This window comes from Protopterus annectens, chromosome 1.part0, assembly GCF_019279795.1.
Source record: "Protopterus annectens isolate FY-2018-M chromosome 1.part0, PAN1.0, whole genome shotgun sequence".
NCBI classification, from domain to species: Eukaryota; Metazoa; Chordata; order Ceratodontiformes; family Protopteridae; genus Protopterus; species Protopterus annectens.
Genome location: NC_056725.1, coordinates 220,611,490 through 220,628,452, shown reverse-complemented (window position 1 = coordinate 220,628,452; position 16,963 = coordinate 220,611,490). Strand labels below are relative to the sequence as shown.

The window sequence follows — 16,963 nt, the reverse complement described above, 5'->3', positions numbered from 1 at the left end:
GAGAAGGGTAAAAAACAATTTCCACAGCATTGGATATACCATGGAACACAGTGAAGACAGTCATCAAAAAGTGGAGAAAATATGGGACAACAGTGAAGTAAAGAACTGGACATCCCTTCAAAATTGATGAAAAGACAATATGAAAACTGGTCAGAGAGGCTGCCAAGAGACCTACAGCAACACTGAAGGTAGCTGCAGGAATTTCTGACAAGTACTGTTTGTGTACTACATGTGACAATAATCTCCCGTATTCTACATATGCCTGGCCTATGGGGTAGGGTTGCAAGACGGAAGCCTTTTCTTACACAGAAAAACATCTTGGCCCGGCTAAAATTTGCAAAACAATACCTCAATCTCCAAAAGGGGTGGGAGGTTGATGTAATGGTTAAGGTGCTTACCTTAGAAACACAAGGTTCAGGGTTTGATTCTCACATGGGGTAATTGGCTAGGCTTAAAATGGCCCCCGAGGACAGTTAGCCTAGTACTAATATATGAATCTATGAATCTATAAAAAGCATGTAGGAAAATGTGCTATGGTCTGATGAGACCAAGGTTGAAATTTTTGCCCACAATTTCAAAAGGTACTTTTGGCGCAAAAACAACACTTCACATCATCAAAAGAACACCATTCCCACAGTGAAGCATGATGGTGGCAATATCATGCTTTTGGTTTGCTTTTCTTCAGCTGGAACTGGAGCTTTAGTCAAGGTGGAGAGAATTATGAATGGTTCCAAATACCAGTCACTTTTGGCCCAAAACCTTCAGGCATTTGCTAGAAATCTGAAGATGAAGAGGAATTTCACCTTTCAACACGACAATGACCCCAAGCACACATGCAGATCAACAAAAGAGTGGCTTCACCAGAAGAAAGTTAAAGTTTTGGAATGGCCCAGCCAGAGCCCAGACCTAAATCCAATAGAAAATCTGTGGGGTGACCTGAAGTGGGCTGTGCACAAAAGACGCCCTTACAATCTGACATATTTGGAGCACTTTTGCAAGGAGTAGGCAAATGTTGTCAAGTCAAGATGTGCCATGCTGATAGACTCCTGCCCAAGAAGACTAAATGCTGTAATTAAATCAAAAGGTGCTTCAGCAAAGTATTAGTTTAAGGGTGTGCACACTTATGCAACCAGCTTATTATACATTTTTTATTTTTAAATTGTTTTCCCCAACAGATTTATTTATTTTTCAATTGAATTGTATTTGTTATAGGTCACATTAAAGGTGGGAAAATTTTGAAATGATTTATTGTGTCTCTTTTTTTATATCACAAAAATGTGGCATTTTAACAGGGGTGTGTACACTTTTTATATCCATTGTATATCAAATCCTATGGCCTTTTTGAAACTGTTTTGAACTTTGTGCAGCAGCAACATGGTCTGTGTTGCATACTTTTGTCAGGTATTACAAGTAGTGCATTATTTCCAGGTCCAGAACCTTGTTTGGAACTACATTTCTCCAAGGAATCCTATCATGATGCCACCATCTGAGGTAGCTTGGCATTCTGGATAAACTAGGTTATGGAAGCTTAGTTACTTACCTTAACACTGGATTATTTTCATCCTAACCTGTCCAGTATGACATCCTTCCCACCATCTGATTATTTGTTCTTCCAGAGCCAGACATCATCAAACTGAGTGAGAGGCTTCTGACCCATTTATTCTCCTGTAGGTGAAAGTCAGGCATTAAAGCATGTGCCAGTGTACTCATCCCACTGAGGTCCCTGCCCTCATCCTCCTAACATCACCCAATTGGCATTTTGGATACTGTAGGTAATCCAACATCATCATGACTCTCAAAGAAAGAAAATTGATCTCCCATTCTTGAGTCTCTTTCCATGACTAACTTATCCAGGAATTTATCTGATTGTCTCTAATGGTTTTAGTTCCTTTGGTCCTGTACGTAGGTCAGAGTCAGACATACATTTGTCAGGCAGCGGAAAGTTGGAGATGGTAATTAATAAAGGGTTGAAAGAAATTTATGTGGGAGAGTATGAGGTCAAGTGCAAAATGCTAAATGATAATTATTAAATAATAATTACAAAAAAACAAGCAAAACAGAGTAAAAAGACTGGGAGGCAAGATTAGAACATATTGCAAAAGAGCAATGGGAGGAAATTTATAAGGACCTTAGGTATGACATAGACTGCAGAAGATTTAGGATATTTGATTTTTCCTATTGAACACTGTGTTTTAGGATTATCTTAGTTGATGAGATACTTTAAAGCTACACAGTTTAGACTTTGTTATATAGCAGAAGCAGATTGGAGTTGATCAGTGTGGAAGAAAGATGATGGTAGAGCAAGGTGGAAGTACGAGGGATAGAGACAGATTAGGGTTTTCGAAGCAAGCCCTTAAAGAGAACAGAAATATCTGTACAGAAGTGTGTGTATATGTGCGTGTGTGTGTGTGTGTCTGTCTGTTTCTATACATAATATATGTATATATATATATATATATATATATATATATATATATATATATATAGTTTGTATGTTAAGACAATGAAAGATGTAAACTAAAAATAATTTTATAATATCAACATCTAATGCACATGCGCATATATGTCAAGAAATAACTCCAATAACCTCAGAGCATGCAACAATAAAGTAAATATTTTTTGCCAGAGGCAAGCCTCCCATGCCCCCCACAACCCTGACTATATATATTTTCTAACTCCAAGATTGCATAACATCGGTGGAAAAGGGATATTCCACAACCCAATCTTTTTGGTCGACCAAAGTGTGTAGACAAAACAGATATCGACCTCAGTCAAAGTTAACTACATTCATGGAACCAATATACATAAAGCAGGTAAAATATAAAGACTAGAGAAGTGTGGGAGTAGAGAAAATAGATGGTGACAATAGGAATAAGTACAAGTAAAGGTATAAAAAAACTATTATACAATGCCTACTCTAAAAACGTGCACGCTGATTGGCCAGCCCAACCAGCGTGCCCATTGTAAATCCCTCAATATACTAACGGAAAAAGGTCCGGTCGCCCGGACTTTTTCCGTTAGTATAACACTAATCTCGCTATGTTAAAAGAGTTTAACATAGCGACACAGATTTAAAAAAAGCAACGGAGATCTCCGTTGCTTTTTTTAAAGCTGTTTCGCTATGTTAAACTCCTTTAACATAGCGACACAAGTAAAGCAACGGAGATCTTGCGATCTCCGTTGCTTTAAACCTGTCTCGCTATGTTAAATGAGTTTAACATGGCGAGACAGCTTTAAAATAAGCAGCGGAGATCTCCGTTGCTTATTTTAGCTGTCTCGCTATGTTAAGCCTATTTAACATAGCGAGACAGTAAAGCAATGGAGAACTTGCGTTCTCCGTTGCTTTGCCCACAACTCTGATGTACTGCGAGGCATCGCAGTACATCAGAACTGCCGTGGAACAGCAGACAGCTGGAAGGGCAGCAAAGAGGCATTATACAATGCCATTATTTAAGAAAAGTAATTATTTCTTTTCTTAAATAATGGCATTAATATAATAACCACTTCTGGGTGTGGGTAATGCTGGATTTACCCACGGTTGTCTTTGTTTGGTCCCGAGGGCGAACCACGCCAACCGTGGGTAAATCCAGCATTACCCACACCCAGGCGTGGGTTATTGCTATAACAAGATATGGCAGGAAGTAACTGAAGGGAACTGAAAGAGAATATTGGTAGCAAAGAGATTGGAAAGGAAAAGCAACAGAGCGAGAAGAACCCAAGCAGGTGTTTGAACTGCATGTCAAAGAATGCCTTCCATATCAGGGACTGGTGACAGAATATAGTCAAAGAAAGAAGGGAGAGTATCAAGTGAAATGCCAGTTGTGGTAGAATTTTTAGTGGAACCAAGAACAGAAAATGCGGTTAAGAAAGACAAAATTTGGCATATAAATGCTAAATAATTACAAAAATAAAATCAGAACAGACTAAATAGACTGGGAGGGAAGAAAAGAAATTACAAAATACCAATTGAAGGCAATCTGCAAGGCCCATAGGCATGCCACGAAATACAGAAGTTTTAAGGTACTTGCATGGAAATGTTTACACATGTAGTTTTTTCTCCAAGTAAAATTTTTCTCTCAAATGGAGAGCAAATGTTGAACATGAAAAGAGAATGAAACAGGAAGTTGGGGACACATTTTTGGAAATGTGTGAAATTACCTAAGTTTAAGGACTGTGTACAGAATGTCCTAACACATTTGGGGGAATATTTTATATTAACAAAGGACCCAATGCTATTGAGTTGTTGGCTAGGTTTGAAATTGTCAAGACATAGTGAGGCCTTGTTATATTTAATGATGTTAGCAGCCAAAATAAAAAATTACAAAGGTGGAAATCAGAAATTAAACCAGCTGAAAATTATGTACTATAACAGATCTATACTTGGGAACATTAAAAATGGGGGAAGTAATTTTCGTAAAATTAAGTGGTGCATTTGGGGACTTTGTACAAAATAATGCTCAAATCAATTGCTAAAACGTAGTTTGGTAGGAATTCAAAAGTGTAGAAGAAAATTATTTTCTAATTGTACAAGAATAAAAGAATAGAGCTACCATGGAAACTGAATTTATAATGCATGTCTGTCATAATTGAACTTTTTATTGTGATCTTTTTTCATTGCTATTAATGTAGTTATATTCATGTTACAAATAAACAATGTGATGAATAAATAAGGTTGCTAAAAACAATTTCAGTTCATCTGAAGTCTTTTTTATATGGTGGCAATAAATATAAGGTTATATTTGTGAAATATAAGATTATATTAATGACATTGTTTGAAATTTCATGTAAGCCTGTCATATGTTTAGGATGTATAATGTTCAGACCCAAAGACCATCGAAGAATGCTGATGTATTAACATTCATGCTGTAAACATCTTCTCCCATCCAGTTATCAATATCAGAAGTATTTTTTTAAAAAAGTTATTATGTGATGACATTCTAATCTGAACAGGAATTGTGTTTCAGATCCTGGGTATTGTTTGGGTTAGATATTTACTTCTTTTTTTACTAAAAAGTGAAAGACAAAAATTGTATTTTGTCAAAACTGTGAAAACATCATTGAGAGGATAGGGACAAGTTAAATGTTGCTTGTAACATGCCATCATTGAAGGGCTCGTATGCAAGTATTGCCGTGTCCCTTGTGTGTCTAATGGAAAAGGAATAAATTCAGTGTTTTACTCCCGTCAGTGTAACTAAGGTTCTTCAAAGATGGAATTGTTTTAGTATATTTCCTTTGAAATGTCTGTGTTTTATTTAGATAAGACCTAGTGTAAATACAAACATGCTATCAGATTCCAAAATCAATTGTGTGCATTTAATTAAGTTGTATTTTTATCAAATGAAAATAGATTTAAATATTACTCCCATGATATTTAGTGCTGTATTTCTGATACAGTTTACATTGTTAGAAAAGGAGAATTTTGAAGTTACTAGGATACCAAAAATCTTTGTATTCATTTGTCTCTTGAAGAATGAGACCATTAAGAGTTAAGGCGAATTTAAATGTAAGTCTTCCAAAATGCATAATTTGGAATTTCTTATGAATGAAATTTAACCTAACCGTAGCTGCCCAGATAGAAAACTAATTTTGAAACATATTGATTGCTAAGAAGTCCTCACTTGAATTTGCTATAAACTCCATTTTGCAATAATCAGTATATTTAGCAAGTAAACAGTACTTGCTTGAAGAGTTAGTTGAGAATACTAAATTAAACAAAAGCGATCCCAAGACCAAACACTGTGGCATGCCTAAAGTGCTAATAGATTTTCAGAGTAAGTGTATTGTATTTACTTATACTGAGTGTCATCAGATATCCAATTTACCAAGTATTGATTGAAATGATATTGCCTTAAAGCCAAATATTTAGAATGGTAAGAGAGAGAGAGAGACAGTATTGAAAGCTTTGTTTAATCTAAAAATGCTATCCTTACAGAAAGTATAATGCCAAACTGACATGGTTGTAAAATTCAACCAGGTTAGCTAGCCTTGACTTTTTTGTGCACATATAGGTCCTAATTTAAGTCTAATTTATGTTGTGGTGGTTTTGGGCTCAGTAAGAAGATTTAGCATACATCTCTGCATAACATTTAAATGGAATCAATGTCAAACTAATTGTATATAATTAGCCATGAAATGTTTAATTACCCTTTTTGCAAACTGGCAAAATGATAGAGTGTTTACACAGCACAAGTACTTCAAAACCCAGTAGTAATGTGCTGACTGTTGTATTCAAAACAGGGTTAATTATGTTCCAGATACTAGCAATAATGAATGGAATGCAGTATGGACCCAATGAGGTTTTGATCCCAACTCTTTTTAGATCATCTATAATCAGATGTTCAGATATGAGAGGGCATGTGTTGTTATCAGTTGGTAAGAGTTTAGTCAGTGCGGAGTTCCTTCTAAAACTAGTAGTTGATAATTGAGAAAGCTACGTTATTCATCTTTCCCCCATGCTGGACTTAGCAAATTTGGTTTCCTTGCTCAAGTCTCACTTGGTGAAACGCCGATGGCTTCTAGTTCCCTGTCTATATCTGCTGTCATACCCATCCTTACCTGAACTTACTTAATCTCAGAGTAACCACTTGGTTTCTCCATTTACCTTGATGGCCAAGGACCCTTTGCTGTGTGAGTATGTGTATTGCATTCTTTCTGTATGTCAAAAAGAATCAACTCACAGAGTATACAGGAGTTAATTGAAGTGTTTCTCCTTATGGGCACCAAGCAGGGTATTGACCCATTCTCTGCATCCATTCGTAAAATCCTCCAATTTTTTTCAGACTTATCTGATAAAGGTTCCATTTATAGCTATGATTCAGCTTTCTTCTCTGCTCAACTTCTATAATGGCATTGACTCTCATTCCATTGCTTCTCACAACTTGTGTTATGCCTTTTTGAACCTTCTGTTAAAGACATGGCTCCACCTTGGGACTTCAGTTTTGTCTTAGAAGCCTTAACAAAATCTCATTTCAGAAAGCATCTTCAGCACAGATAAAATTCTTGTCCTGAAAAACTGTTTTCATGGCTTTTACATTTGCTAGAAGGGTTTCAGACCTACAAGCCTAATCTTCCAACCCTCTGTACTTAATTTTCCATGTAGACAAGAGTGTCCTTCCATACCAATCCCTCTTTTTTTCCCAGGATTGCCTCAGAGAATAATTTGAAATAGCCTATTCATTTGTCTGTTTTCCTCCTAAGCCATTCCAGTCACAGAGAGTATATTTTTCACACCCTAGACATTTATAAGTAACTAAGATTCTGTGTTCATAAGAAAAAAAAAAAAAAACATTTTAAAAGTCAAAAGTGTTCATCTCCTTCGCTGCAAACACCTTGGGACAAAAAGTGCCACCTAGACATTTAAAAGTAACTAAGATTCTGTCTTCAAAGAACAAAGACATTGAAAAAAGACAAAACAATTGTTCAGCTCCTTTGCTGCAAATTAATTGGGACATAACGTATCTGTAAGCAACCTGACGTTTGTCATATTCCATTTCCTTTGCCTTTACTTCATAGAACAAATCTTTGCCACCCAAACCAAAACCTCATTGTACAAGGTCAATTGCTACTTTTAAGGCCTTTTTCAGAAATTCCACTGTGAATGAAATTTGTGCTTCAGCATTTTTTGCTGTGTTGCACACTTTTTACCAAACACTATAATCTGGACATCTTGTCCAGATCCAGGGTTTCCTTCAGAACAAAAGTCCTAAATAGTACCCTGACATGATGCCACTCAAGATGTACAGATAGTTTGAAATTCTGACCCTTCAGTTGGATCGGACAGAATGAATAAAATATGGAAGTTATGTACTTAGCATAACGCTGGATCAATTCATCCTAGTCTGTTTGGTACAACATTCCTTACTCTATCCTCTCTCCAAATTATTTTCTGAGGACCCAGCAGACTATCTGAAAGCTCTTCTGCCCATCTCAACTACATTCCCCGATGAGTCAAGGCCTCTATTTTTAGTCAGCAAACTCAATCTTTGGAAGGCCAGTACCAAGGAGGATAAAAGTAGGGAAAGATCTTAAAGGAGTTCAAGGCTTGGAGCAGTTGCAGTGCTGAATCAGATCAGACAAGCAGCTTGGTACCCTTTAGTCAATATTGTTCAGACTTTGATGAAAGGATCCAGCATTATGGTAAGTGCATAACTTCTGTTTATATAATCCAGGATACATTGGTAGGATACAGCATGTTTGCCTTCTCCTGTCTACTTAATGGCCTTTGCCACTGATAATTTTGAAAACTACAGTCCAGAAAAGATCTAGCATATCTAATATTTGCTTTGTTTCTTCTTTTTTTTTAGCCAAAAAATATATTTATGGCGGATGATAATGAGCCAAGTGTAAAAATTGGAGATTTTGGTCTTGTAACTGACAATGTTGATGCTAAATCAGAAAGAACTACTAACAAGGGAACTGAAATGTACATGAGCCCTGAACAGGTAAGTTGAATGACTAATAGTAGAATCAAAGTCTTTCCAAGCTCTTTAGTACTAATACATTTTCTTCCATTAAGACACCTTTATGAGGGGTAGCATCCATATATCTGGCTGAACTGAAACATGGCAGTGTATATTTATAATGTGGTTAAATAAGTCTAGTTGCTTACACCATACTTTTTTACCTAATACGTGCTTGAAAAATTACTGTTCAAATATAAAAATATGTCCTGGATTCATAGCGATGCTCATTAGATCACTGTTACAGTATTCCTTATATCTGGGAAATTCCCTTTGATGCCCCTGTCCTTCCAGCCAGCCTGACAAAGCTCAGGATCCCTCCTCCACAAGGTATACATGCGTCCTAGTATCTGCCACTGTGCTGGTATAGGAGGGGTCTTCTGTGCCACCTTCAGAACATTCTGTCCTTCAGAGTCGCAAACAGTTTTACTATTTTGTTGGTCGTAGCCTCCAAAGCTGAGAAACATAAAATCAGGTAGATAAAGTAGCCTGCTAGGGATACTTTCTTTTTTTCTTCTTCCTTTTAATTTTTATGGTACATTTCTCCTATGTCTGTTTTAAAACAAAAGGAGAAGTGTGACTGTGGTTGGCAGATTCTATACTGAACTGCCACTTTAGGTGTCTCTATTGTTTAAGGGCTCAACAATGTAAAATCTTCTAAAGTCAGGATTTTGCTGTTAAGAAATTAAGAAGTCAGTTAAGGACCCTTGACTATTATTTGCAAACAAAAGGGTGCATCTCATGGTGTATGGCACCATGGCATCCTCTTCTTCTGCTTTGGCATCTTACCCCTCAGGCAAAAAGAAGTGTAGTTAAAGGGTGCCAAAAGCAGCAGAAGACTCAGATAGGGCTGACACTCTTTATTCAGGGTTAGAAATGGTGAAACCTAGTCGGGCACTTTTGTAACCCCGAGACCATCTGTTGCCTTCATCCAAGTTCTCTAGCATTGCCCTTTGGACACCACTGTGAATGGAGAAAAACGCTTGGCTGTGGCCAGTGACCATCCTTCAGTCTCTTCCTCTCTCAGCCTTCTGATATCGGCTCCCTTAGAACCAAGAGTAATTTTTTTTGAGGGAGAAGATGGTGTACACCAAATACGTGTGAGGGTAGAGACTGAAGGTACTGGACTGTAAATTCATCCCTTATTGCAGAAGCCTTGGACCTACATGCCATGAAAAAGACAGCAGGAAACACAACATTCATCTTCCCTTTCTACTTCTAGCACCGTTTCCTCAGAAAAGTTTACTGCTCTGACTTCTTCAGATAACAGGTTCTCCATGACTCAAGGTTTGCTAAAAGCTGCACAGGCCTTACAGCCAGGACCGTCTTCTGCTGCTTCTTCTTCTTTAAAAAAAGGGGGGGACTCTTCTGAAGTAGAGGATATTTCAGATGCTTCAATTATGTCTCTCAAATTCCCTGTCCCTTGGGCTATGGGTCAGATGTGGAAGATGCTCTTTTCTATGAGTCCCACAATAATGAAATTTAGTTTGGCGAAACCACGAACCCTTCCGTTAGGAAAGGAGAGAGAGTTCCACCACTGAAGAAAGATATTTTGATCTCCTTCACATGGATATTCTGAAAACTGTTGACATTCCTCCTGTGCTTGGAGCTTTAGAAGATGCTTTTGCTTCAGCTTCTCTTTCTTCTTTTTCACAACCTTCTGCTCCAGAAAGACCTGCTATATTATACAGGACTCAGAACTCACACAAATATATATTTAAAAACATACTGCTGACCCTGCAGTCATCTAAGTTGAGAGCAGGAAACTAAGCTGGTTCCTGTACCAAACTTTTTTCCTCATGGCAAGAAGGGCAGAGCGTTATACAGATATAGTAAAAAAAAAAAAAAAAAGAAGTTTATACCTCTGCTACTCTGTCTTTTCGGGCTTTTAATTGTCAGACTCACATGACTATGTTTTCTTTTAGCCATGTTTGATGGCATGAGTCAGAAAATGGCCGAGATTCGCAATCATGACATTTAGTTTACTAGAGATGCTCCACTCTTTCTCACAAGTAACTAAATACTCTGTTAAATGTGAGTGTGATGCTACAGATACAACTTCTGTTGCTGCTGCTGGTTCTGTCACTTATAGACATGCTTGGCTAAGGTTTCAGCCCCTTTCCTGAAGATGTTAAGGCACAGTTATTAAATGCCTCTTTTGATAGAAATTTCCCATTTTGTAACCCTTCTGCTGAGAACTTCAATTAGATAGAAGACATTATGCAAGTTATAAAACATTTTTTTTCTTTCTGTAGTTCATAGATATGACAAAACTTACCCTTCAAACCAGTTCCTTTCTTCAAAAAACAGACTAAATCTACAGAACAACAAAAATCAGGTAATCAGTTCAGAAGAAAATGACAAGGGGTCTAAACAGCCAAGATTCCAGGATTCCTACAGCAATAGCTGGTTCCCTATTACATCCTCGAAGACGCACTTACCTGAATACATAAATGCCGACACGTCTCCATCGAACCACGTAAACATCGTCCTGAAACTCGAAATCCGAAACATTGAATCATCATGGTTGGCCCTTCCGTGGTATAGCTCCATAAGGTAAGTGTGCGATAGTTATGGACCTTAGGGTTAGGGTGCGGGTTAAGGTAGGTGCATAGATGGTAATGTATGCGAGATTTAGTGTAGGGTTAGATGTAGTGTTTTGTTACGTGTATGTGTGTGGAGTATTTATTTTGTTTGGGTATAGCTTATTAAGGTAAATGTGCGATAGTTACGGACCTTAGGGTTAGGGTGCGGGTTAAGGTAAGTGCATAGATGGTGGTATATGCAAGATGTAGGGTTAGAAGTAGGGTTTAGTTTAGGGTTAGAAGTAGGGTTTTGGTTGGTGTATGTGTTTGTTTGGGTAGGTAGTATGTAGCGGGCGGTGGGGTGGGACAAGTATGACGGTTCGAAGTTTTGAATTTCGCGGTTTAGGGCATTCAGTGTATTAGCGGTTCACGGAATATATGTCGGCGATTTTGTATTCGGTTATTAGGGCTTTCCAGCTTGCAATTTAGACCCGCAATAGCTACCACCTCTAACAACCCTTGTCCTGCTTCCCATAGGGACATTATCAATTACGTCCTGTCTTGGTGATATTTTCAGTCAAGACTAGGGGTCACTAGAGCATCCTAACATATAGACCCTGAAGCTTTTACAGTATGGATGATAGGATTATAAGTCTTTTTAGACATTAGTTTTCTAAAGACATGCTGTAGGTTTTTAGGCTAGAAAACCTAACAATAATAAGTCTTATATATCCTAATAGAAACAATTTTCTCTCTTGTGTCAGAATAGAGGGTAGGACCCCAATTTAGCAGGGAGCACACCAAGTCCTTCATCATCTTTCTGAGCTATTTAAATCTGACTGCTATCAATGTATATTTTCAGCCATTTCAGCTTATCTGCCTCTAGATCTTTCATTATTAACATCTTATCCTGTCAGTCTGTATCTGAAAGAGGGTTACCCACATTAAACACGCTAGAAAATTATGTATTGAAGAAGGTTACTCTTTCTCCTTTTGAATCAGCTGCTCATATTTACTTTTTTTTAAAACTTTATTACCACCATACAGTATGTTATGTTCACATGCAATCCTCATGCATGCTGTACCATTTCTCATCAGCAGTTGGCTGTTTCATTTTCTACCCTATCCCTATTCCTTTCCCCTTGGTTTCCCTTTGCGTACACCCTGTTTCATCTGGCATGATTTTCACTCTTGTAGTGCTCTAACAGCTCTTTCCATTTCATCCCCTCTTCCTCATTTTAGCCAGCTTCTGACTTCTCCCTGTGTGCAGGAACCTGTTATGTAATTTGTGGTCCTGTACTGTTTTTATCTCCTTAGTTTTGAGTGATGATGGCTTAAACTTTGTTACCTAGCAATCTGATAATGTTGATATCTCTCTTTCCAGATGCTATCCTTTTTTATGCCCCATATACTATATTTCCAAGTGTGCTCTGCTTCCTTTTGAAATATGACTCCCCAAGTTTTCTGTGGCTGCTTCCAGACATTTTGTGCCCACACACACATTCCAAGAACTTGTGTATAATTCCTGTCTCTTCCTGATACCCCTCTTCCTCCTCATACCTCCAGCATCTGCTGTTTTCCTTTCTGCTTTCCTTTAATAATCTCACAGGGGTTAGATACCATCTATGCAGTATTCTCAGACATAGATTGCCCATTCCATGTACCTCACTGCCTGAATTCTTTTCTGTCAATATCCTGCAACTCCCTTCCATCCTTCGCCGCTTCCACAGTCCTTTCTCATTTTTTCTTCTTCAGCTTTGTCTCTTTTTTCCCTTAATGCTTCATAGAGCTGTGCTGTCTCCTCACATTTTGCCCTTGCTTCCTGTCTGGCCCTTTCTCCTTTTGATCTCTCTCGCTATTCTTTTTCCAGCTCTCCATGAGTATCAAGTAATTCCAGCATTGGGCCTCTGATATTCTGTATTAACTCTTCCATTGTTTTAAATATTTTCCCACTATCCTTTTATCTGCATACCAAATCTTTCTGTCGAGCTACTCCACTTCACCACATTTCTTCATTTTCCATTCTTTAACTCATCCTTTCTGTTCCCCATAGTTTTTGTGGTTCCCTTCACCCTGTTTGATGCATCCTAGTTCTTTTAGTGCTGCTTTGTTCATGTTGTTTACTAAACTTCTCCACATTCCCTCTGCTTTACTTCATTTTGCTTAACTTCCTTCTCTCCTCTTTCTATCTAGTGAGTGATGTTGTCTAACAGTGCCTATGTCAGGATATGTGGGAGCCCCTTTTCCCCCCTTTTCCTGTTCATTCCTATTTTTGCCTAGTTCACTGTTTTCCCTTTGCCTTTGTTGACCCAGTCCTTTGTCTTTTTGCATTTGCTTTAGGTTTTTAGCCCTGGGCGATGGGGTCTATTTATATGTTGCAGAGGAGGTGGAGGATTATTAGTAGTATACTTTAATTATCCTAAGCAGTGTATAAGTAGTCTCCCCCACACAAGAGTATTGCTTACATTTTTCCTAATTTATTCTAGATTCTTTCCTATTGTCTCTTTCACTATGTTCCCAACATAGATCCATAAGAAATTGGGGAAATCTCCCACTTTAATTTCACATATTCCTCCTTCCCTTTCCTTTTTTCCTAATTTTACTGCCACTGTCTTTTTGTTGTTGCACTTGAGTTTCACCACTTTAAATATCTCACATCTGTCTTATAGTTCCCATTGATGCAGACTTCTCCTCTGACATCACAATGCTGTCATCTGCATATAACACAGACGGGAATTGTATCCCCTGCTTTTCTTCAGGCATTGCTAAATTGTGTCAGACTTCCACTGCCAGTTTATTGATCATAAGTGTGAACAGATCTGTGGAGCACTCCTGTCTGGTCCCCCACTCTATCCTTGCCTCCTCCATTTATGAGTATTTCATTTTCTGCGTCTTGGTGTATGACCTGTGTCCAGTATATGGACTTTTCCCCTACATTCCTTTGCTGCAGCATCATCCATACGAATTCCCACCTCACCATATCAAAGTCCGTCTGTAGGTCAAAGAGCACAGTCATACTTTTCCCATCCTGCTTCTTTTCTTCCCTGTGCATAAATTACAGCAGGTCCCAACAGTTATTTTCTGCCTTTCTTTTCTTTACAAAACCATTTTGCCCCGCTTGTATTATTTTTGGCAGTGCTTCGTTCAATCTTCCTGCCAATACTGTTGCCATAATCTTGATGCCTACATTAGAGGTAGACCTATAATTTTCCATTTACCCCCCCCCCCATAGGTATCAAGATTATCCGGGCCCTCTTCATACTATGACATTTTGCAGGACTCCTGTATTCTCTTGTATTCCTCCTCTTTGGCCTCCCCATCTGTAGAACTCTTGGGCAGGAATCCAGGTGTCCCTCCAGCTTTCTTCTTCTTCATCTTGTATATTGCTTTCCTTATTTCATCCCTCATCACCTCTACATTCTTTCCCCGGTTCCACTGAAACTTCTGTCACTTCTTTGTCGGTTCTAAATCTCCCTGTAACATTCCTAAAATCATTGCCTGATTTGCACAGTCTCTTCTAAATGTTGTGCATCCCCTCCTCTTATCCTTTGTATCTCTGTCGCGGCCTGCTGCTTGTCATGGCTAGCTCTTTCTCTTGTGCCTCCTCCACTGTATACTAGTATTAGTATACCAGTATTATTATACTAGTATTAGTATACTAGTATTATTGTACTAGTATTAGTATACTAGTATTATTGTACTAGTATTAGTATACTAGTATTATTATACTAGTATTAGTATACTAGTATTATTATACTAGTATTAGTATACTAGTATTAGTATACTAGTATTAGTATACTAGTATTATTATACTAGTATTAGTATACTACTCTGATTCCATTCCTATTGTCTTTTCTAGCTTCCTTTTGTGTACCACCTCTAAATCTGTCTTCAGCTCCTCATTAACTTTTTCCTTCTTTCCTTCTGTAATCAGTTTTCTTCTGTCAGTCACCTTAATCCCATCCGTGTTCTTCCGGTTTGTCCCTATCTTTTATATAGTCCTGCATTTAGTACTTCATTAGTCCTTGCAGTGTGTCTGTGCCCTCTGTCTCCTTCCATTGATAGCTAGCCCACCATCACCCTCTTCGTATTGTTTTCTGTTCCTGCACAAATACTTCTTAAGTCTCACTGATCCGTGATCTGATGCTCATCTCTCTCCTGTATTTGGATCTCTTCCATTATTTCAATTAAGTTTTCCTTCCCTATGAACTTGTCTAATATACTTGCCTATACCAGAATGTTTTTGTGAAGGTGTATTCCTTCTCATTTAGATACAGTTGCCTCTTTATATACAACCACCATTCCTTTTTAATTCCTTGAGATAGTTATTGTCTCATTTTTTGTTAATATTTCCTTCTTCCACACAGCCTCTGTTTTACAGTTCTGTGGTGATATTGTAGCCCTCCCAACACTACCACCATTATTTCTATTCCATCTGTTCTTGTCTGCGACCAGTTATCAATAACAGGCTCCCTGTTAAAATGTTGGCACTCAAAATGCTGAGTGCTGAAAAGCCCCCCAAAAAAAACCCAAAGAATGAAAACACAGAAGAAAAGCAAACCTTGGAAATTGCTGCTCTTCTTTAAATTTCTTTTTCTGGGTGGGGGCAAGCTCCCCAGCACCGCTCCCTTCAGTTTCCCACACAACCTAAACTTATATATGCCAACTCCAAGATCACTGTACCTCTGAGAAAATGGAATATTCTGAGAAGTCACATCTGGCAGTTAATATATGTAAGTCTGTTTTTTGGCTATTCAGTCTCTGTATTTCGGAACTTCCTCTAGTGGGGTCCAATATTCCAAATGGTTACCCAAAAACATTCTTGTAGAATCTTTCTTCATCCCTGTTTTGGTGAATATGTTTCCTGTTGTCCAGTGTGTATCTTCCACCCTTTTCTGCCAGATGATCCATCTACCTATACCACTATTTATAACTTTTTCTGTTATCTGTAGCCCTTTACAAAATACAGTGCTACCTTTCTCTTTCCTCCCCTGCATTATTGTCCATTTATCCCTTTTGGTAGTCATAAATTTAGTATCTTCTGTCCATCTCCAATTTTCAATCTTGTTTCTTGTAATAGGACAGGACAGGCCACTGCCTTTCACTGTCCATTTCTTCCAGTTATTTATTTCTTTTGTCACCTTCAGTCCTTTTGTAGTTTTGCCTTCTACCTCTTTGACTCTGATATGCATGCTAAATGCTTCTATCCAGCTTGTTTAGTCCCTCATTCCCCAGAAATTAATTTCTGTTTTTTTGCCTAAATCTGCCTTGGGAGAGGCTTTTCATGTTTTGTCCCTTTGATATAACCCTTTCACACGTTTCTCTTACACTACTAATCTGTTTGTAGTTGCTTTCGTGATTTATTTTCTGCTCAACTTTTTTACTGGCATGTGGTCTCTCTGATGTGCTAGTCTTGTCTTCTCCCCTGCAGGGCATCTGACTCAACACATCCTCCCATTGTCTCTGTGTCATCTCTACTATGTCTAAGGTAACTATCTCAATCCTTGTCTTGCAAATGATTCAGATTTTTACTGCGTGGATTGTTTCTGTATCTCTGATACATTTGTTTAAACTTTTGAACATCCTCCATTTTGTGTAGCATGGATCATTTGTTCCTTTTCCTGCTGTACTAACAGAATTGCAGGGTATTTCAACCATGTAGTTGTTGCATTTGTTCTTCGTTCATTTAATACCTCCAGCACAGCTTTCCTTTCCTTGTATAGTCTTTCTGAGTAATCCTTGACCAGCTTTATGAGCATCCCTACAAATAGGACAACTTTTGCTTGCCTTATTGTTTCATTTTTTTACAGGAGAGAAATGGAAACATGCTAAACATACTTGGGTCTGCTCTCTACTGCTGCGTGTGTATCCTATTTGTGTATTTTGATTTCCTGGTATCACACATCTGTCATGTAATGGTTGCATTACAAATTGTAGTTCACTGTTGCTCACTCTATCTTGTAATTCAGTTATTCTGAT

General features: G+C 38.0%; 1 protein-coding gene across 2 annotated transcripts in view; it reads left to right on the top strand.

Annotated features, from left to right (window-relative positions):
- The window catches only part of EIF2AK2 (eukaryotic translation initiation factor 2 alpha kinase 2), a 1,554,704-nt gene that overhangs the window by 1,338,032 nt on the left and 199,709 nt on the right, over positions 1–16,963 (top strand). For both annotated transcript variants that reach the window (XM_044057939.1, XM_044057874.1), the window contains one exon: positions 8,304–8,441. In XM_044057939.1, coding sequence (XP_043913874.1) covers positions 8,304–8,441 — 138 coding nt within the window. The remainder of the gene's footprint in view (positions 1–8,303; positions 8,442–16,963) is intronic.